The 22321-nt window shown below is 40.2% G+C and overlaps 1 protein-coding gene across 1 annotated transcript; it reads right to left on the bottom strand.

The window, feature by feature from the left end:
• Nucleotides 1–232: 232 nt before the first annotated feature.
• tead3a (TEA domain family member 3 a) lies at nt 233–20388 on the bottom strand. Its single transcript, XM_047340151.1, has 15 exons — nt 20272–20388; nt 16817–16965; nt 11862–12103; nt 8023–8087; nt 7752–7814; nt 7593–7655; nt 5909–5920; nt 5409–5519; nt 5264–5307; nt 5081–5142; nt 4869–5002; nt 4615–4785; nt 4074–4214; nt 3829–3981; nt 233–2961 (listed from the first exon to the last, which is right to left on the bottom strand). The coding sequence occupies exons 1-15, from the start codon at nt 20386–20388 to the stop codon at nt 2848–2850; spliced, it is 1641 nt and encodes a 546-aa protein (XP_047196107.1). The 3' UTR covers nt 233–2847.
• Between the last annotated feature and the right edge of the window lie 1933 nt (nt 20389–22321).

Genomic DNA, 22321 nt, shown 5'->3' with positions numbered 1-22321 from the left:
TCTTGATTTAAAAAAAAAATCTGGCCTATTTAAGGGACTGACATTTATGAGTGTGTGAAATTTGATGCAAATAAGATCTGGACCTAGTGAATTTAAATGTGTTTTCAACAAGGGGACTGTTGCACGTTGGCAGAGATATGCACTCTATTGAGTCTAACTCTACTTATTAGTGAGTTGCTCTCTCTCAAGCAGCTGTTGTAATGCTTCTATCCAGACTGTAGAGGCTGCACAATTCTGCAAACACCATGTGATTTTATTGGTACAGCATAAAGGCACAGATTTCATTCACTGAGCAGACTTGACCAAAGGAGTGATGAGGCACGGCCAACCAAAATACACAGACAGGAAAGAAATACAACTCCTAAAACATAAAAACACGTTTGGCCGACCACACAGTGAATGTTAGATGATCTTGCTTAAAACTGAATCTTAGTTTCGTGATACAGAGTCAAATCATACATGGATAAACATGATCCTGTCAGGAGGGGGCGTGAAAGTGTCAAATAAGATTCACAACAAAATAAAAATTGCTGGTAGTCGTGTACCAAAAAAAAAAAAGAATATCGAAAATATTACATAGAACAAAAGAAAAAAAAAGTGTCAGCTGGATAGTTTGTTAGTGTTAACAGGCAAAAACCCCAGTGCACCGTAGATAACCTTAGTGTGTTCCAGACATCATTTTGCATACATCCAAAAAAAAAAAAGAAAAAAAACTGAAACACCCATCATGATGTTAAGTTTAACACTTCTAGCTGTTCTGGTAAAAAAAAAAACAACGGCAGTTCATCTTTACAAAAACAAGTCTATTTACCGTGTTTTGGCTTATAAAACAGTACCATTACAAATGTAGTGTACACATCCTATACATCAGTGCTCCTCTGGTTAAGGCTTTATATGAAACCAAAGCACATTCTCATCCCAACTCACGTGGAGGTAGAAATACTGCAGCGAGCCCACACAGCCGGAGAAACCAGTGTCGGGTCCGTGAACAGTAAGGGTCGATTCTGTCATTCAAAGTGCAGCTGACACCCAAGTGTGAACTGAATTTGAAACAGTTTGTGAACTTTTCCAAAAAGATAAGTGAGCCGAACTTTAAAAACACCTCCTTTACATTTGATCACAATCTTTCCCTCCACACCGAGTACCACTGGAAACCTTTTAAACGCCCTCTTCACACTCCGACACTGTGTTTTAATATAAATACGACTTGTGTAGTGCATTATATCCTAAGAGGCACACTCTTACTTTGTGTCATGTGACCCTTTGATTATACAAACTGAAGATCACGACTCCACTATAAGCAGTGATAGAAGATGCACCGTTATAGGCTCAATCATTTCCTACTGTACAGAGACGATATGAACAGTAGAAGAAAGTCACTGTGGCATAGTTTACATTAACACTGGCTACATGATTTGCACAACCTATATTCAAACTGGTCTCACATCTGTCACACCCATGACGTAAATGCATGTGCATGAAAAAGGTCACAGGTACATACTGATTGTATACAATTTCAGGATATCCCATATTAAACTTGATTTAATATAGTTTGCTGGTTTCTGCGCCTCCATCAAGGAGGTTATGTTGTCACCCCTGTCCGTCAGCAGGATTATGCAACAAACTACTCAACTGACTTCCAGGAAACTTGGCTGGAGATAGGTGTTTTGTTATTTTTTTCATAGATTTCCGAGGGAATAATTAACGGATCTTGATGAAATAAAATCTGACATATTTAGAGAACTGATATCTATGCGGCTTGATTGAATTTAAGAGGATTAATGAGCTTTAGCAGCATTCTACTGAGTTCCATTCTAGTGTTTACAGGTGTGTGTTTATTTGTTAGCAGGATTCCGCAAAAAGCATTGAACTCATTTGCACAAAACTTGGTGGAGGGATGGAGGACAGGCCAGGAAATCGGTACATTTTGGTGCAGATGACCAGACTACGTCGTATTTTCTCTTATTCCTCTATTATAAGAGCTAGACATAGGACTATTTGACCGTGGCTGCGGTATACACTCTACGGAGTGCCATATTAGTGTTTGTTTTTAGTGACTTAAACTTGTCATTAAAAACTGTGATATTTTGAACCTGACGTTGTGCACAGAGGTTTCTGTGATTAAATAATTACACTGGATAACAATAAAATGCTTCATGATAAAGAAAAGGTTTTGTTTTGAAATCCACAAATAATCAATTGTTTGAAAGGTCCCATATGTTATACTTACTTTACACAATACTTTTAGTTATGATTTCCATAAGAAGATATATCAGAAACCGTCTTAATGTAGTTTAAAATCTCTTCTCTCCCGCTCCCCTCTGGAGCACCAACAACAGCTCGGTGACTCACAGATGGTCTTTGCAGCCTATTGCCAACGCTTGGTAAGACTTACAGGTAAAATGTAAATGAACCCAACAAGCCATCTAAACCAGACTAAACTGGTGCTGGGGGCAAGGCTGAGAGGAGTGGTTTATGTCGTTGTGACATTATAAAGTTACAGGAGTCCTGACGGCTTATTTTAAGGCAGTTTTCAGAACACAGGCTGTGCACATTTCTCCATGACCTGAGTGCTTTGATACTTTCACAGTATTTATACAGCACTCCAACCAGCTTCATAATAAAAACTATCATGAAAATGTCACTTGCTACAATATGGGACCTTTAAGTCATGGGATACTGAAGAAATACATTTACATTGAACAACAGGTGTGACTACAGTGGGACTGTTGGTCTGTGTTTAGAGTAGAGGAGTGGGGTTTCTGTGTGTTTGAGCTGGAAATAGTGTTTATACTCTATGTAATTAAAAAAGTCTGTGGAGAGTCTCTGCATGCACGAGACGTGCTGCTAGTCGTTAACTAGTCTATAAACATGGTACTGCGCTCCATGTTCACTGGTGGACACTTCAAACACAAAGGCGATGCACAGCAGAGTCTCCTGTGTTTCTCTGTTGGACACCACCTAGCAAGAGACAAGAAAAGAGGGAGATATTGTGAGAGGGTCAGGATTTAATGATGAATAATATGGGGAAAAACAGCAGTCAAGAAATAGTGATGAAGAAAACGACAGAATTAACAGAACTAAGGAGAGGTTTTAACATCTGGAGAGCTTGCACAGTGATAACTTTCAGCAAAACATTGGGGAAAACCCTAGAAACCTTCTCTAGAAACGTTTCTCGAGAACAATTTTGAATATTATCTTTGCTAACCAAGAATGGATAAAGCAATGTTTTCAAAACCTTGCAGATTACCCTGAAGATTACATATATATTACTTGTAATTAATCATGTGATTATATGATCTGACACTTGAATTTGACGCATTATTTGTTTAGGTTCTACAACTATGACATTTTTGTGCATTATTAAGATGTTATCCTCAATATTTGTATGCTGTAGTGAATGTTGTCCTGCAGCGTTTCTTTCCCACAGAATTCATCAAATCTACTGTGTGCACGTGAACCAAGGCCAACGAATTCCGAGAGAGAGGTACAGAGACAAAGGAGAAGTTCTCGCATGAAAGAGAGCGAGAACTGCATTGCAAAACACTGGCAGAAACATGCACAACTGTGGTTGAAACTATGAGGTCTGACTGCGTGGAAGTGCAAAACATAATGGAACATTGCACAAACCCGCATTAGCATGAGCGAGCAGGTTATGTTTTTATGTGCTTATGAGAGGTGTAAGACAACTTTTGGTTCATTATGAAACTGTGGCATGACCAATTGGAATATAGTGGCCTGCTACATTATAGATAATTAAGGGGAAACACTGTCCTGTACAGTAAAGGTAACTCAGCTTAGCACAGTTACACACACACACACACACACCTGTAGGATGGTGAAGTTCTCCAGTACACTGTTCATCATGTATTTCTCCGGCAGGTGTTTGAGTTTATGGATGAAGTTGATCATGTATTCACACATGGGCGACCGATGGATGCGGAACACGTACTTTCCTCCTTCCAGATGTGCATATTCCGTCTGAATGGGAACGCAACATGCATCAGGATTAAAAACACATTTTGATACGGTTTGATATTAAACTTTTCCACATACTGGGCTGATTTTCTCACCTCAACCTTCTCCACCACCTGTTTACCAAAGGAGCAGACCTTTGTCGAGACGCTGATAGTGATGTTTTCTGTTCCGCTGTACTGACTGCTCACACCGTAGAAAGCACTAGAGCCCTCCTCGATGTCACTGCTCAGATCCGCCTGGGAAAAAAAAATCCGAAAAAAGATGGACAGAAAGTGAGTGTGAAAAGAGCAGAGGAAAGTCAGAAAGTCACCACCAAAGTCTAATGCACTTATTTCAAACATCCATTTATGAGTGTATTCCTTCTGTGGGAGACCCCCTCTTGAAATATGAATCAGTTAATAAAATACTTCTTATAGGTTATTTCCGGTTATTGCTGTCGCCTATGTGGTTTAGTGTAAAATGTAATGCTAAACTAGCAAGTCATTGTCTAATTTGCACTATTCCCCAATTCCCTAATGATTCCCTGCCTTGTGATAATTTGACTGAATTCCTTGTCTCAAACATGAATCTCAAACTTCCAGATTTTTTACCAAACTCTTGTCATCTCAAAAGGTACCTCTAGTTTTATGTACTGACCCAGAACTTGACGAGGAAGAACGCATTGTGCGGCCCTTTTTCATACAGCTCCTTTAGGCCGCCCTTCTTCTCAGAGAACTTGTCGTAAATCTGCCTCACGTCTATGGACTCCAACACAGGGTCGTTGTAGCTCGGGTTCGATGGGCCAATGTGCACGAAAAGGTGTTTATACTGTTGGAAAAGAGAGATGTGAGAGGTCAGAGGACATTTTTGTTGTTGTTGGCTTTACATTAAAAACGCCCGGATGTCCTTACCGCCTCTCTGTCTCTCTGCGTCTCCATAAAAGCAGAGAACTCCAGTAGCCGTAGTTTTGCAGAGGCGATGGTTCTGTCTTGCCATACAGGCGCTGCTATAGCTGCAGGGCGATGTGGCGGTAGGGGCTCATAACCTTGAACCAAGCAAAAACGATTAACACGGCGATAATCACGATGATTAATCAAATCAGTCAGTTCATGTCCACACTTACTGATTGGAGCTGGGACAGGGGCTGGTAGTGTAGTGTATGGCGGCTGTGCAAAGGGCTTAATGCTGTTAAATAAGTAAAAACCAGATGAGTGGGGAATCAAAAATGTGTAACTTTACCCAATTATTAATTGCACTTTCTCCAATTTAAACAAACAAAACCTACTCATCTGACAGTGATACTTACTCCTGAGAATGTCCAGGCTGTCCTGGCATAGGGCCGGGCCAAAACTACACAAAGGAAAGAAGGGAAACGGGGGAGATAGGATTACTCAGACTTCCACCAAGAAGGTAAAAAAGAACAGATGTGTGTGTGTCTGTGTGTGTCTCACTCTGACTGGTGGAGGAAAGGGAGTCTGGGGTTTCATTACACTCGCAGACACAATCTGAGCTGATGAGAGGTTGGCTACTGTCTGCAGAGCCTTGTCTTTGGAAACCTGGTCCTGAACAGGAAAACAACAGTGACACACGATGAAAAATGCTCCTTCTATCAAAATGCTGGTCATTACAGAGTGAGCGAAACTTAAAGGCCACCTTAGACAACAAGCCAGCCAACTTACTTTAACATGATGCAGTAATGAGGGGAGACAGGACAGAGTGCAAAGCAGATACAGGGGGGGGGATGCCAAAGCAGGAGGGGCACCACGCTAGCAGGCTAGAAGAGCTAACTGGAGCCATCACCAGTATTGAACTAAAGCCACTAAAAACAAGAGTAATGAGGATTTTTGAGCCTGGCAGAAGAACTGCACTTTGTAGACAAGCGGTAATGTAATGCCAACCAAGGAGCACAAAGCCTGAAGGAGAAAACTGGAGTTGTATGACCAAAACTTACCAAGTTCATGGCCTATAGCAAAAAAGACACGATATCAATTAACTTCAGTACATTCAGTATGAAAGCAGGTCACAGAATCACTGTTAGGGCAATGAGGGAATACAACTTGCTAACTTCATACAAATCTATATTACAAACCTAACTCAACCCACATTCTAAGCTTTAAGCTAACATTCATCTTACATTGACAGTACATGCTACGTCCTACTAACCTGTGCTGACATTTACAACAGGAAATATACTGACCTAAACGTGTATAAAAGTGCAGCAAATTAAATCACAAAGAGGGGGATGATAAAACCACAGGAAAAAGGGCTATGACAGGAAAGGCAAAAAGAACTGAGGGAAATGGTGAGGAGTGAGAACGTAGAGATCAGAAATGTATCGAAGGAGAAATTCTGCAAGTCTGAACGCATGCTAGGGGCGCAATAAAACCTCCCTTGTGTGTATGCAGGTCTCCATGTGTCTTACTAGATGCCATGTACATGCTAAGAACAACCATGCCAGCTAAGCTACTGATCTCATGCAACTATCTGTCAAAGGTCAAACCTTTCTAACACTGTACTCAACCTCATTGCCATGCAAAAAATAAAATAAGACCCTCGCTTTTTCCCTCAGCAACAACAAACAACTGTCTAATATGGATGTAAAGCAGTAAATGAGACCTTTAAAGCATAAAAGCAACCGAATAAAATATCTGACGAAATGAGTTTGCGAAGCCTGAGCTGGCCACACCATGTTCCCACACCCATTAAATAGAACCATCCTAATGATAGGATCAAGGATCAAGTACCAAACTCTTCATAAGTTGAATTTCTTCTCTTCTCCATCAAGGTGTTCAAGCTGCTCCGCCTTGAGGCGTTTTCACACATGAACGTCCCGAAGTCTGATCCAAAGTTCATGTCATTGTGACACTGATTACTTTTGATCTGGTTAGTTTTGGTTTCATGTTTGAATTTAGGAAGCGCACTCAAGAGAGCACCTCTTGGTCGGACTAGATTTTGGTCTGTCGTTCTGGACTGTGGTCTGAGGCATCTTTCACACCTCAAATCTGCTCAATCCTGTCTCTGGTGTTTATGATTTTTATATATTTAATTTTGTTTCCTATTTTTTTATATTTCTTTATATTTATACTTGCACAAACACACCAAAGCAAATTCCTTGTTTGTGTAAACCTACTTGGCAAAAAAAAAAAACACGATTCTAATGCTGATTCTGTTATTTTGGCGTTTATTGTAGTCCAGAGTTTATTGAAATGTGGAAGTACATTTTATGAGATTCAATGATAGGTTTAAAAGGATTGAAATAACTGAATTCAATAATCTATTTGAATACAAAAATATTAAAGAACATGTCATCGTAACATGTATAATCATGTAGATTTGGACATATATTCATTAAAATAGATAGTAATTACTGTTATTTTTCTGGAGCTGCCCTGGCAGTGAAAATGTAGGTGAAGATGGTTAACTGGCCTAATTTGACCATTTACAGTTCTTGTTTCTCCACATTATCCCTGCACCCCGTCATATTGTTATATTTTTCAGGAGACACCTTAACTTTTACAGAGCCTCCAAGGTATGTATTGCAACACCCTGACAGAGAAGTATAAACCTACTGCTTCATTGATTAAGTTGGATGTGGGCCACATGCAGAGCAAAGCAGAGTCAGTGAGCATGTGTACCTTCAGCTTAGACTGAATCTCACGAGACTTTCTCTTGGCCAAAACTTGCAGGTGACTAGAGACCTGAAGAAAGACAGGATGAAGGAAAAGGGGGGAAAAGGAAAAGAGGAGTGGATGTGACTACAGAGGGAGGGGAGAATTGATTCAGCGGGCACCCACCTTGATGCTCGCCTGGTATTCTCGTACCCTCTTGCGTGCCAGAACCTGAATGTGACTAGACACCTAAAGTGAGCCCCATAAAAAACACACATTCACAGGGTGATTTCTGCAATTTTAAACAATCATGGTCTATAAATAATCATTTTAACAAGGTAGAAAGAGTATCTATAATTAAATAAAAAAACATATGTGAAGGTATGCTGCAACTAGGAAATCATATTATATAAGATAACATGTAAATACTGATGTCTTCAATAACATCTGTGCAAACCTGTTTGCGTGTGCGTGTCTTCCCTGTTCGTAGCTTAATATAACGAGCTATCAGCTCATTTCGACCTAGAATGGAGAGAAAAAAGATAAAATCAGACAGGAGCATTTAAATACACATAGTTTAGCTAAACACAAAACAAATGTGCTTTGCTATGATGACGGAGAGAAAGAGAAGCTGGAGCTGGTACAAGCTGTTATATTTGGTCATTCCGTGTGGAATCATCACACTTTTGTTCTGCACTGTAACAGATCTTAATGAGATTTTGGCACGCTGATTTGGTCATATGAGAAACACACGGAACTAACATGTCATGCTTCTCAGGTCCCAACTAAAGGAGATACAGTCTAACAAAGTTTGAACTTTTTTTAGTGGGACTCTGTCAGTTCATATCTCCTTTAATAAAGGAGACAGAGAAATGGTTCTCATATTACAGCATGCTATCCCCAATATAACAAATAACAGCATTATGAGTGATTATAACAAGTATTTCCTACTACAACAGAAAATAGTTGGTGAAAATCATGATGAGCCATAATGTTGGACCCAGTTTAATGATGCTTGCTGCTGATGTATGACAGTGTTCATATATCAAATAAATGAAGAAAAGTCCCACCTTCACTAAACAGACCTGCATGCTTTTAAATACACCACACTCATACAACTACTGGTGCAACCAAGCTCCTCTAATCGGCAGCAATGACAAGAATGAGCTCCAATTCATAAACATTAATCCAAACTTAATCAGTGCTTGATCTCAATGTTACAACACAGTCTCTTTTTCGGTCTGTATCTTACAATGCTAATCTCCTCAAGTGCAATCCTAACAAATCTGCTAAAATCATGACTCCAGCATGTTTTTCAGCCTCAGAATCACAGTGACACTGAGGATTGTCAATGGATGATTAGGTTGGACTGAATTCACAGTTTATTTGGTATGAGGAAAAGAAGGTATTTGCACACTCATACACATTGATTTCTGTGGTTGTGTGATATTTAGGACAGCCTGTGTTCATTTAAGGTCAGATTTGGTCTTGCCTGCTGGCTGAGCTTCTTAGCAGATGGCCAAATAATGGAAACGGAGGGGGGAAAAGAGAGAGGAGAGGTTATCATACAGTCAAGAGACGCCCTAAATGTGGTCACTAATAACTGCCAGCTCAGTTCTTTCGTTCTCTGCCTCCCGCGGCTCCAACCCACATCAAACGATTGACTCGTCTCTGATTGTAACTGATGACCAACCCTCGGTTCTACTGCAGAGGTCAGAAAGTCTCGAGTTTTAAGGTAAAGGCTATTAAATGATGATTCCACTGGTGCAATCATCTAATCACATACACACATGTACTGTTATCATCATCTACATCACCAGCCTTCTTTCTGGGAAGTGGGGTGATGCTGTTGGGACTTAGGTCACATCAGGCTGAGTCACATCAGCTCCATGAAGTTAACAGAACACAGAATTCCATAAGATCTACAAAAAGGGGGCTGACTCAGACACAGCAGTCTGCTCCAATTCCCAAAACAGGACACATGCCGTTTCCTGCAGTCTACCACTACTCCACATAAGGCCAAATGCTTTTTCATCAGACCTTGCTGCATGCCCTGATTAAATAATTTACACTTTAACATGAGAACACATCAGGGAGGTTGGAACTCAGAAAACATTGTATTACAGGATGTGGAATGTGGAATGTGGATTCCAAAATCCTGTAATTCACCTCTGTTTCTCACCCTCTTCTGCCACATAAATAAAGTGTTTGCCAATTTGTTTTCTTGTTGAAGTGACAGATGACATTTTAACCCCCCCCACCAAAAAAGATTGGGGAAAAAAAGACAGTGAAAAATACAGAGTGGGCCAGTGGGCCAACAAAACTTCATAATTTTCTTCCATTAGTTATTATTAGGTTATGAGGTTATGTTTCCATCTCAGTTTGTTAGTGAGCAGGAAACACAAAAACTACAGGACAGATTAGGAAAACATTGAGTGAAGGGATGAGGGGTGAGTTCATATGAGGTGGGACTCGACTACCAGCACTGAATGGAGAATACTTAAGCCGTTTTTAGACATGACCAGAGAATTGGGTCTGGGCTTTCTCCAGAGTTTTCCTTTCACACATAAACAATGTAGCGGGAGGTTCTCCGCTCAGACGTGTACACAACAGCAATAAATCTTCCGGAGGATTCATGGGGGGGTGTGGCAGCAGGAAGAGGCAGCACGTAGCGTATAAATTCTGCTGCGATCACGTGTTTGTTTCCATCACATCGACACTGTTCAGCTCATATCACCCAAAACTCTCTTGACATCTTCATCGGTGTCTGCTACGTGTATGGCTCCGCTTTTGCATCCAGCGATATTTGATTTATTTTAATTTTTGCATCTCTTGTGTGTTAGAAACATCATCAACCACTTGCGGCGAAAGTTTCTCAAATATTGTAAGGAGTTGTGGGTGGTGGTCAAACATACTGGTTTGAAGATGGGAGACCAGTGGGTGCGTGGGTTAGAGTTGTCTCTGTAGTCTGTGTTACCAGTGTGACATGGTGTTCAGGCACACGCCAACTACATAACTTGCCCACTGGCCCCACTATCCATTTCCTTTTCTATAGACATAAAACCAATTTGGCAGATTTTTGTGCATCGGTGGTACCATCAGATTATCATCCACTTTCTGTTAATACTTGGATGCTACATTTAGAGACTTTTCCTTAGTGCAGCAGCAGAGAAATTTCCACATCGTGTCATACCTAGCGTGGGTTTTATGTTCTAGGTGTCAGTTTAGCTTTACAATGTGTGAAAGCGTGTACCAGCAGGACTTTTCTTGTTTGCTTTGGGGGAAGTGGGGGTGGTCAACACAGTGGGCCCACATTTCCACAAAAGGAGAAAATGCCGCTATGCTGAAACAAACTTTCCCCTTCTGTCGCATGGGATCACATATCCTGTTCCCCCTCACAACAGACACACACATACACAAATGCAAAACACAGACTGCTGCAGGCGTGAATGCCAACTCTCAGCCAAAAAAATAAAAATGCCAGGAATGTTGGGTTTTAGCCAAGGTCTCCCATAAAGTAGGAAGAAATGGTCAAAATACTGCTCCACTCGCAGCATCCGGCACAGATTCTACAAGACACAAACAAAACTCACACTGCATGTGTGCATGCACTACATGATATGTAGTCCAATAAACCAGTCAGTAAGTAATTAGTGACCCGAGGGAATGAGCAATCAGTCAACTTCTGCATATGTTAATCCTAACCTGACCTGAAATGTCAGCCGGCTCGGCCCTTTGACCTCTGTCCCTGCTGGCTGCACTTTAACCTCAAAGCTAAATAGCCCTCTCCCAAAATTCCTGCAAGCACATCACCTGGGTAAAAATAAGAAGTCTTTTCAAGAAGAATCAATGAACCACTGGCTTCCAAAGCGCACACGGCCGAGTCAGTCTCGGCTGTCAATCATGACGTTTCACCCTGTTTTCATAGCATCAAATAACCAATCCAGTCCATGGTGTAAACAGGGTTTGTTTACCATAGTAAATGCCTTTACACACTGTAGATGACCATACAAAGCTAGATTCCTATGAAAACTGCCGAAATGCTGTATGTTTCCTGAGAATCAAAAGTCTGAGACCATGTCCATATTGTGAGAAAGTGATCTCAGTCTACTTGACCTAACTCTATCATGTAAATTCAAAAGGGAGCTAGGCATCGTTTTACTAAACAGAAGAACCTGCAGTACAAAAGTTTATGTCTGCAAACTGAGCAGTGAATCAGTTGGGATATTCTACTCCTGATAGTTAATAGGATGAAAACCTGTCACTTTAGGATGACAAAAGTGTTGTAGTCCTCACCATACATCTTCCCCTCATCTGACAGTATGATCTTCCTCCTGCCGCAGGGAGGGTAGATGGCCAGAGCTTCCTGAAAGCTCTGCTCGATGTCTGGACTCCATACTCCCTCAGGGTCGCCGTCCAATGCACGGTCTGCCCCATCAGGCAGTCCCTCTCCATCGGCACCCTCCTCCTGCGCCCCGTCAGGGCTGCCACGGCAACTCCACTCCGACGCAATGATGACGGCTCCGGCCACAACACACCTTGAACAAATGGTAAAATACATTACTAATAATGTGGTGTTGTATCACATTTGAAGGGTTTCAAAACAGGTTTTCATCCACATTATAAAAACATTAGACCAAATTATCAACCACAATGTACGAGCAGAGAGCAACATTTGTTTTGACATCTGATGAAGTTCGACAAAAATGCATCCCAATCAGCAACGTTCAAGAAATTAGCCGTCTGCTGGAGGCTTTGAAAACACAGCATAGCTTTAAATCACCCGTAAAAGCAACATACACAAACCCGAAAGTGTATAGTCTGTGAACTGGCAATAATACATCATCTTGTGTTTGGTGAAATGTACTTTCCAAATGCTGAAGTCCCCCAGTACACATCCCCAACAATCTATATCTATCGTTTCTTAAATTTAAATGCAGAATTCCATTCCTGAAAAACCCTTTCTATTGGTATCCATATGAAAATGATTGTCGGTATTAAACTGAAACTCTTAACCTACTGGACATCTTGTGAAATATATTATTTTGCAATGTGAGAGGTGGAGAAATGGGCTCTGAGCAGAACCGGGCAACCAAGCAGAGCTGTATGCTGTCTCAGCACCACAGAACCACACATGGGATGAGGTTTTAAAATATGGTTTGATTTAGAACTAGAAGCAAATCATGGCAACGTATTAGGGCCTGGAGACGAGGGGTTTTCCAAGTACAAGTGAGAACTGGCTTTGTTAGTGACTGGGGCCACTGAGGTGAGGCAATGAGACAATGTATCCCACAGAGTTTTATGAACGAGGCCCAATGACTGCCAATGGGAGTTCAAGACACTCAAGAAGTGGCCTTGAATGTCACGTAGACTGATTGATGGACAGGACCAGGATTGACTTACGGCTGCTGAGAATGGTGAAAGATTTCTTGCAGTCCAAATGTCACCGCACTTCACCAAGACGAGATCAGATTCGTCTCAAGTTGTTTACAGCTTCCATGGGTACAGGGTGTATTAATAGCCCTGGCATCTGGGGTTAAAGACCCGGCAAACAAAATGGAAAAACATTAAAAGCATGTCAATTTCTGAAGTCACTGGCCAAGGTCAATGAAAGCACTGACAGTTGGTATTAAGATACAAAAACAAGATGGAATATGATAGATGACAAACTGATTAGCTAGAATGGCGAGATGAGTTAATAGCTTTTATGAGCTAATTGTCCCAGAGAAACTTGCTCAAAAGATAATACTCAAAGCCATATGATTTTCCCAGAAGCTTGCAATCTTGCCTGCCGGGGCCGCATGAGGAAATTACACATTCTTTTGTTATTGTTGAAGATGCTCCAAGTCTCCTCAAACACACGCACACATATACAACACGAGTGCTGCCCGGAGTGTAATGTTTTCCAGAGTGTGGCTAACATGGTCCCTGCCACAGGAGAACCGCAGAAGATCAGCGTGGTTGCTGCGCTTCCCTGCTGTGGTGGGCTTATTGGACCCACACGGCAACAGGGCCTTCCCAGTTTCAATCACTGCTGACGGGACTGTGCTGTTGCCATAGAGATCAGACAGTCCCTGGTGAGATGGTTAGGAGAGGGCAAAGCCTGAAAGAACATTTAGACGTTTCAGGGGTCTTGAAAGTTTTACGGAGTGAGAACTCTTGTTCTGACTGGATCTGATTAACCTTCATGTTCTGTCAGGGTGAAAGGTCATAGACACCACAGGGTCCTCTTAACAGCTCAAAAAAAACATTAACACTGCTCTAACCTCGCTGATACTTTGTAGTGGTGCCTAATTTGATGATAATACTTAAATGGAGGTTTTAGAACATTTCAATTATTCTAAGAGGGGATATTCGATACTTTGACCTCTTCGGGTATTGAAAGATATTTCTAAGGAAATAAATACTCTACTTAGGATGAACCTTGAATCTCATGTCCAGACAATGGGTACAATGGTTTGTAGATAAATTGATGAGTCAGTCAATGGACAATGAGTCAGGAACTTTATGTTTATATAACTTATTTTCATAATTAAATAATAAGATTAGTCATCTTTTTATCTCAAAGATTTCTATTTAGACAAATGTCTAAATAAAAATAACCATATAAAGCAACATATTCAAAGGATTTAACATGAGAGGCACAAGAAAAACCTTTATTATGAAGTAGTCACAGGAAATGTGTCTGTCCACTAACTAAGCACACAGCTCCAGTCAAAATTGTGTCTATAGAACAAGATCCTTTTTGGTATTCTTTGACAGCAGATTAGTTTTACAGGGAGTAATGGAACAAGGAGTAGCAGCCACAGTGACCTGTGAGATGAAGAGCTACACACCTCCAACATCTCAGAGGTAAACCAGCTACTCTCACTGTGCCCTACTGTCCGTAGATTCAGGCCATGTGCAGCATAAAAGCACTTGCTAACAGGGTAATGGGAAAATTCGCCCAAATTCAAACAATAAAAGTTTGTTTATCAGCCCCAAGAATTTGGTGACTTGTATTAAACCTCAATTGCTGTTACAACCAGTAACTACAGGTGTCGCCAAATCAACCAGGACAGAAATTTTGGGGACTGTTACTAAACATATGCTGTTGGTTCTTTCTAAAATATAAGGATTTGATGCTTTTCTTAATCCAACATGATGAGTGGAATTAAGACTGTTGTTCAGACAGTAGATTTATGAATTATTTATGAATGCCACCTTCATCTAAGGGAAACTGTTGATCTACATTAAACACACTAAACAAAAAATGTATAAACTGTCTGTAGGTTAATCAATGATAAAAATGTATAATTATTGAATATACTGTTGGTATATATTGTTTGTATTTTGCGGTTTATATGCCTACACCTTTGGGCATAGCTGTTGTATAGGAAAATGTGTTGTGTATTTCTTTAACTGTGGTTAGATTTTTGGCAAATCAAAGATATTTAAACTTGTTCAGATAACACCACATATGTCCTTGTCGGATGTGATAATGCTTTATATAAATTTCGGCATTTTGTCACCCTACTCAAATATAAAAGTTCAGTTATTGGCAAATGAAAGCGTTGTCTTTTCAGTACTTTGTTGCAGATAATGTTTGAATATGGTAAGAAACAGTACTTATAAAAGGGAAAGTTGGTTGATTTTTACAATAATTTCTACACATGTTGGAGTGACGTCCGTGGGACCCCAACAAAACAAGGAAGTAAATCCAATGTCAACACAACACACACGTTAACTTTGATTAAATCACTTCTGACACTGATCCAGCTGATATACATTATTGACTGTAAATAGTGTACTACTGTGCACTCAATGTCCACTTCATGAGGCGCAAGTGTAAAAATCTAAGGCAACCCAATACAACAGCTGAGCCATAAATCCCATCTTCTTTACAAGGATAATAAACTTTTTTTGGGATCGACACTGGTATTTAATTTAACTACATGTTTATGACAACGGTTGTAGTTTGCAGTGGTCTTGACATACTACATCACAATAGCAGATCTGTTGAATGTTTTTCCAAACCTCATTCACAAACACATTTTATAATATTACAGCACACATAACTTCACCAGACTATGACCTCAATAATAAACACACGGTAAAATTAACTTTAAGGAAGTTTTAACCAAACCTGAACACTCATCTTCATTGGTGTGGCTCAGAAGTGTGCACATGGAGACTAAGATATAGGAAATCATGCAACAACCTTTTAGCTGTTTTTAATGTAACAGACTGATGATGATGATGCAGAGTTACCACATGAAAATTTACTGAAGTCAGATGTAGCTCTGCCATTTCCAACATAGATAGATCCCAGTGGCCAAAAGGTCAGGTGTTCCTGTGCAGAGAGGAGCCAGTGGAGCACTGAACTAAATAAAGCTATGAGCTCAGCAAACACTGACAAGACACATGCACATTACACAGGCTGCCATCTGCTGCGATGGGAAATAGCAGTGACGTTATTGATAAACTCAGCCTAACTTCATCGCAGCACTTTTAAAGATTTCTACCCTGCAGCTGCCTATCACTACTGCTGCGGAGCTGAAGTTACCAAGCTCCAACTTTAACTCAACACGAACTCAATCATACTGGTCATAACCATCAGTGCTGGTGGTGAACAAAGGTGTTATTGTGATGCTTCATCGTGGACTTCTGTTGAAACCAGTCTCACATGTTGGTGAAACTTTCACAACAACAAGAAATGAATCCCAGCTGCGGCTAGCACGTAGAGGTGGAGGGGGTGGGGGGGGCATGAAATCACATTCAGCGGCTGCTGGGAGACGTTTAGCTGAACTGTGAGTTGGCAAGAAAAAAGCCTTTGAATCAAAGGCAAAACCGCGAAAAACTTTTATATACCGAAGTGGAATAGTAGTGAAAAACACCAAACAAAGATTTAACAGTGTTAATAAGGGATTTAAGTCTCTTTCCTTCTCTGGAAGTTTCAGACGAGCCAGTGCTAACACACTCGAGCTGACATGCTAGTTAGTTAGCTTGCGGGCTAATACTACCCCCGAAAAAAACAAGCTCCAAACTAAGTCCGACACACGACAAGAAAGTCAGCCCGACAACGGCACCGGGGAGCGGGCACGTCGGAGCGGGGGAGTCCCTGCTCGACACGCGAGGCTCGGAATCATCGAAGCGGCGGCGGGGAAATGCGAAATATGTGAAAAATCCCAAAACTTCAGGCGCACACGGAGCAGCAGCTGCAGCGTGAAAGTTGGTGCACACAACAAAGAAGTAGCCGAGAGCGCACTCACCTCACAACGGCTCCCCTGCCCCGCTCCTCCGGACACACACCGACCTCCTCCGCGGGTCGTTCCCACCGCAGAAGCCTCCGCGATTCACCGGCGACAACAAAAGATGATCGTGTTTGTGACAGGGGGGAGAAAAAACGGCGGAATGCCAACTATGAGTTTTCGTGTGGAATTAACGCGCGGAGGAAAACGCACAGAGGCGTGGCGTCGAGAGCGAGCACACGCAAAAGTTTTGTGGATCCCAACCACGCAAACTCCTCCCATGACATCAGACTCCTGGTGGGAGAGGAGAGGTGGGGAGGTTCAGCCTATTCCTATTGTACAGTCAACAAGTAAAAGAGTTAGACTTATATATACTAAAATAAAATAAAAAATATATATAAGAGAGAAGGGGGTTGATTTCCATCTTATTCTTATTATAATAACAAATAACAAGTAAAAGATTCGTACTAAAATATATTAAAATAAAAAATATATAAGGGAGGGCCACACGAGGGGAGTGGGGGTGGTATTCGTCTTATTCTTGTTATAAGGTAAATCAACAGGTAAAATGTTTATACAAAAATAAAAAACATATAAGGAGAAGAGAGGAGAGGGGGTGATATTCATCTTATTCTTATTATAATACAGTACAAGATAACAAGTAAAAGATTTGTACTTAAATATACAAAAATATAAATATATAAAAGAGGGCCACAGGAGAAGAGAGGAGAGGGGTTGATTTTCATCGTATTCTTATTATAATACAGTTAAAGCAACAAGTAAAAGATTTGTACTAAAATATATTAGAATAAAAAATATATAAGAGAGCGCCACAAGAGGCTAGAGGGGGTGATATTCTTCTTATTCTTGTTATAAGGTAAATCAACAGGTAAAATGTTTATACTAAGAAAAAATATATAAGAGAGGAGAGGAGAGGGCGTGATGTTCATCGTATTCTTCTCATAATACAGTCAAATAACAAATAAATATTTGTACTAAAATATGCTAAAAGAAAAGAGGTGATGATGTTCATTTTATTGTTTTCATTTAGAAGGAAAAATAAGTTAAATATAGCCTATGTACTAAAATATAGATATGTACTTAAGGTAAACAGAAAAAAAACATATAGGAGACAGGCAGAGGGCAGGTGGTGAGATCTATCTTATTGTTCCCATAAAAATAGACAGCATAGATGAGGTCTGGAATTGTATTTCTATCATTATATTTCATGGTAAAGTGTATAGTGTTAGAGAGCAGGGACAGGTAACAAATGCCATGTAGTGTTTCAAATATACAGTATATATATTTTTTTATGTTTTCAATCATGTATCTTAATTTCGCAAGTTTTTTGCGCATTATATATTTGCTTTATAATACAATTTATTTCACCATGTTTTTCATGTAAACATTAAAATTATATTTAGTGTCCTGGAAACAGAAATAGCACTAAAACAGTGAAAGTTTCCATGTAGTATAGGAGGAGACTGTGTTCTTTACTGCATAGTGGTCCAGTCCTACATAACTATCCGTCATTGTAATGTATTTACTAATGATTGATATATAATCTGCTAATGCTTTTTAAATTAAGTTGGACAATTTAATTTAAGTTATATATTAATAAGAACATCTTTTGGGTTAAACTTAACCATCAAAACTAAATGCCGAACCCTAATCCTTATACCCGAAACTAAACCTAATTCTTCCCCTTCCCCCGAAACCAAGTTTTAACCCTCAAACAGCCCATTGAAAGCCAAAATGTCCTCACTCTGTAGGTTGTAGACTCAAAATGTTACCCCCAAAGATATCTATACAAATATACACACACATATCAAGATACTGTGTCTCTAGTGTTTAGGTTCATTTTTGCTACTGCATAAAGATCCTATATGATTTCTATGACTGTGTTTTTAGAGTCACATTCTTTACATTCCATTGTTTTCAGCTGATTTGACCGACTTGTTTATTTCTGTACTTTCTGTGATGAAGGCCCCACTGCTGCTTTTGTACATCACACAACATTGTGAAACTTTAAAATTGATAGAGAGAGACTAGAGAAGGGGTCGTCAAATACAGCTCAGAGACCCACATATGCTTTGGTCAGCCCTGATTGACCATTTACTGCACCTACTTCCCCATATGGACAGGGTGAGAGTATTCTGCTTGTGTAACCCACATGCAGAAGGTACTCTGGAATTAAAGTATATATGAAATGGTCTGTCGACAAAAGGTCACCTGACAGACATAGAGACTTAAATTCTGTTATTCTCAACATGCCCCTCAGCTGCTGAGAATAAGCTCCTGTTTAGTGGTACAGATTAAAGGCTTATACCTGAACTTGAATTCTGCAACACACACTTACACTTGTTTTCAACAGTTAGAGTCAGATCTGTGAGGTTTGATGCAGAACTCTCAACATTACAGAGATAGATATATTGATCCCGAGGGAAATGTAGGCATCCAGTAACTCACAAAGCAGTCAAACACAAGAGCATAAGAATAATAAAAAGTCAAGAATATGTTCACTTAATCTGTAGTGAGATGAAAGTCTGTAGCCACCAGAACTACTACAAAGCTGTCACTGTGAAGAAGTATGTGCTCATTGAGATATTGACAAGTATAAGACGATGGAAAATTTGAGGTGAGAGAAGTAAAGTAACGTAAAACAAGTAACCGAGCCAAGTACTGATACCAAATAAATAATTAAAACAATACAAAGTTGTGCATTAGACTAACATAGCCTGTAAATTATGGTACAGCAGATGAAGACAGTGCAAGAAAAAAATGTAGAATATAAAACTAGAGATATAAAAAAATATATAGATAAACACTGGCAGTAATGGGGACAGTCTGGCAGCCTAATAACATGATTAGTGCATTTAATCCCTCTCATTTAGCCATATCTAAGAGGAGTTACAGTCGTATGGCCTTGGGGATAAATGACCTCCCCGGTCTGTCTGTGGAGCAGGACTGAGACAGCAGTCTGCCACTGAATGTGCTCCTCTGCCTGGTCAGTGTGCTGTACAGGGGGTGTTGAGTGTTGTCCATGTCCAACAGTTTGTTTAGGGTCCTTCTTTCTGCAACTGATATGAGGGATTCCAGCTATGTGCCCACCACAGAGCCAGCTCTCCTCACCAGTCTGTCCAGCCTTGCAGCATCTCTCTTCTTCATGCTGCCTCCCCACCACACCACAGCATAAAAGAGGGCACTCACAACAACTGACTGGTAAAACATCAGCAGTGATTTCCTGCAGATGTTAAAGGGATAGTTCACCAAAATATTAAGATTCAGTCATTATCTTCCACTATGCTGATGGAGGGGTGGGTGAAGTGTTTGAGTCCACAAAACACTTTTGGAGTTTCAGGAAGAACAGGGTTGCAGCTGAATCCAATACAATTGAAGTAACTGAAGTAAAATGCCTCCATACTGCTCCTGTGGTGTCATCCAAGTGTCCGCAAGCCCCGACATTCTAATTCGACTCGGTCCTCCGGGAGTCCACAACCATTTTCTTTGGTCTTGGAGGTGTTCAGCTGTAGATGGTTCGACCTGCACCATTTCACAAAGTCCTCCACCAGACTCCTCTCCTTCATGTCCATCCCTGATACACCCTACGATCACAGTGTCACCTCAGTACTTCTGCATGTGGCATGACTCAGAGTGGTGCTTGAACTCAGAGGTGTAGAGGGTGAACGAGACAGGAGAGAGCCCAGTCCCCTGCGGTGCACCAGTGCTACTGATCCTCCCTGTCTCCTCCAACTGGATTTCTTTATTAACATTCTGAAACGATTGATTAAAATTTGATTGAATGTAACAGTGAAATAGTGGAAAAAGTCGTACTAGTTGTACAATTGTAAAATGTCAACAGCTCAACATTCTATTGGGCTGATGTTGTCCTTGCATAGGGCCACTAGAGGGCAGTATTACCACAGTAATGGACATTTCAGACACCTCGTAGGCTATTATTGACATATGACACTGATGAAGAAAAAAGTCTGACACCTACAACTAAAGAGAAAGCTTTTTATGCCTCTGAACCGGCAAAGCCTGTGGCCGGAGGCATCATGTTTTCAGGTTGTCTGTTTGCTCGTAAGTAGGTACGTCCGTCAAAGGTCAAGGTCACAGTGGCCTCACAAAATATGTTTATGATTTTCTTGAATGTGATACCTTAAGATCAGCTCGAGAAAATGTCATCCATTTTGACTCAACTTTGACTCAAAGATGAACTTATTTAAAAGGTCAAACTTTCACTTGGACTCACTCATTAACTGATTAGCATTGGTATAAATCATCTTGGCATTGATTTAAAAAAGGTCCTTTCCCATTAAACTATCAATACTTTCCACTGGCTACAGTGCAAATATTTTTGGATTATTTCTTTAATTCTCCAGAGTGATTAAGCTGCTCCTCATCTTCATTCCAGAGCTCCATTTCTTCTTCTTTTTATTTCCCACTTCTGGGCTGTTCTCATCACTTTTGTCTGACTTGTCGTGGGCAAAGTTATTGTAATGTTTGACAATTTGATCATTTAATACAATGGAACCACGACTTTCCTACAAACACATGATAACGTACTAAAGTGTAGGATTTTTTTTTTCTCAAGCTGGCAATTTGTCAATCTGAGCTAAACATTTGGTTTTCTCATATAAAAGTAATCCACACAAAATAACAAATAGAACACGTTTAACAGCATGGGCAGAAAACGGGGTCCCACCAACTGCATTTATATACACAAGATTGCCACTAGATGGCGCACCGCATCTGTCTACAGACAAAACTTTACATGATGGTAGTTTAACCAGAGGCTGCAACAGTGGAGAAATAATGAATAATAAACAGTTTGTGTTTTTGAGCAGATGATCTATCACATTGTAAGACTGCAGTATTTTTATATTGGTATATAAGCTATAATCAGTAGATTCACTAATAATAATTCATAATTGACTAACACTGTACAGATCGGTTATATGCCTTGTATAAGAACAATGTTTGGGTTGCCAGGTTGTGGAAAATCATCTTACCGCATGACAGTTGTCTTTTTATGTAGCTCTTCAACTTGTCAGGACCCATGGACTGTTTGAATGCCTCTGTACAAGAGCTGCAGGACATCTGGAACAAGATCAAGATTTAAAACAGCTTATTGATGTCGATAGCTGCAGACATGATGTATTGTAGAACAAATTAAAATATCATATTAATATTTGTGGTTGTCGACTGACTAATGGTTGCTAACGACCTATGAGACGTTGAGAAACCCAGGGCCCTTTCATTAACATTTATAATTCATATATGTATCTTAAAATCTAAGACTTTCCACAACCTGGCAAATAAAAAAACTTATTTGAATAGACGGACAAATGTGTAAAAATGTATATGAAATTTTAACAAACAATTCAACAGGCTACAACCTTATAAATGGTGCATTCACGTCCCAAAACATGTATGTCAACAAGTGGAACAAAATTATTTGCAAGCCAGAACAGACTGATTGACCGATCCTAGTTTTAAAACCTCTGAGGCCTTTAATACAAT

This window comes from Hippoglossus stenolepis, chromosome 6 (assembly GCF_022539355.2).
Source record: "Hippoglossus stenolepis isolate QCI-W04-F060 chromosome 6, HSTE1.2, whole genome shotgun sequence".
In the NCBI taxonomy this organism is placed as follows: domain Eukaryota; kingdom Metazoa; phylum Chordata; class Actinopteri; order Pleuronectiformes; family Pleuronectidae; genus Hippoglossus; species Hippoglossus stenolepis.
This window is presented reverse-complemented; position numbering and strand designations above follow the sequence as displayed.

Excerpts from the sequence above, each read along its gene's own strand:
- tead3a (XM_047340151.1), bottom strand. The coding sequence starts at position 20,388 with ATGGACATGAAGGAGAGGAGTCTGGTGGAGGACTTTGTGAAATGGTGC. Across the intron at positions 5,143-5,263 it reads CAGCCTGGACATTCTCAGGA|CATTAAGCCCTTTGCACAGC; the intron begins GTAAGTATCACT and ends CTTATTTAACAG. Across the intron at positions 4,215-4,614 it reads TCTTCCTCGTCAAGTTCTGG|GCGGATCTGAGCAGTGACAT; the intron begins GTCAGTACATAA and ends TTTTTTTCCCAG.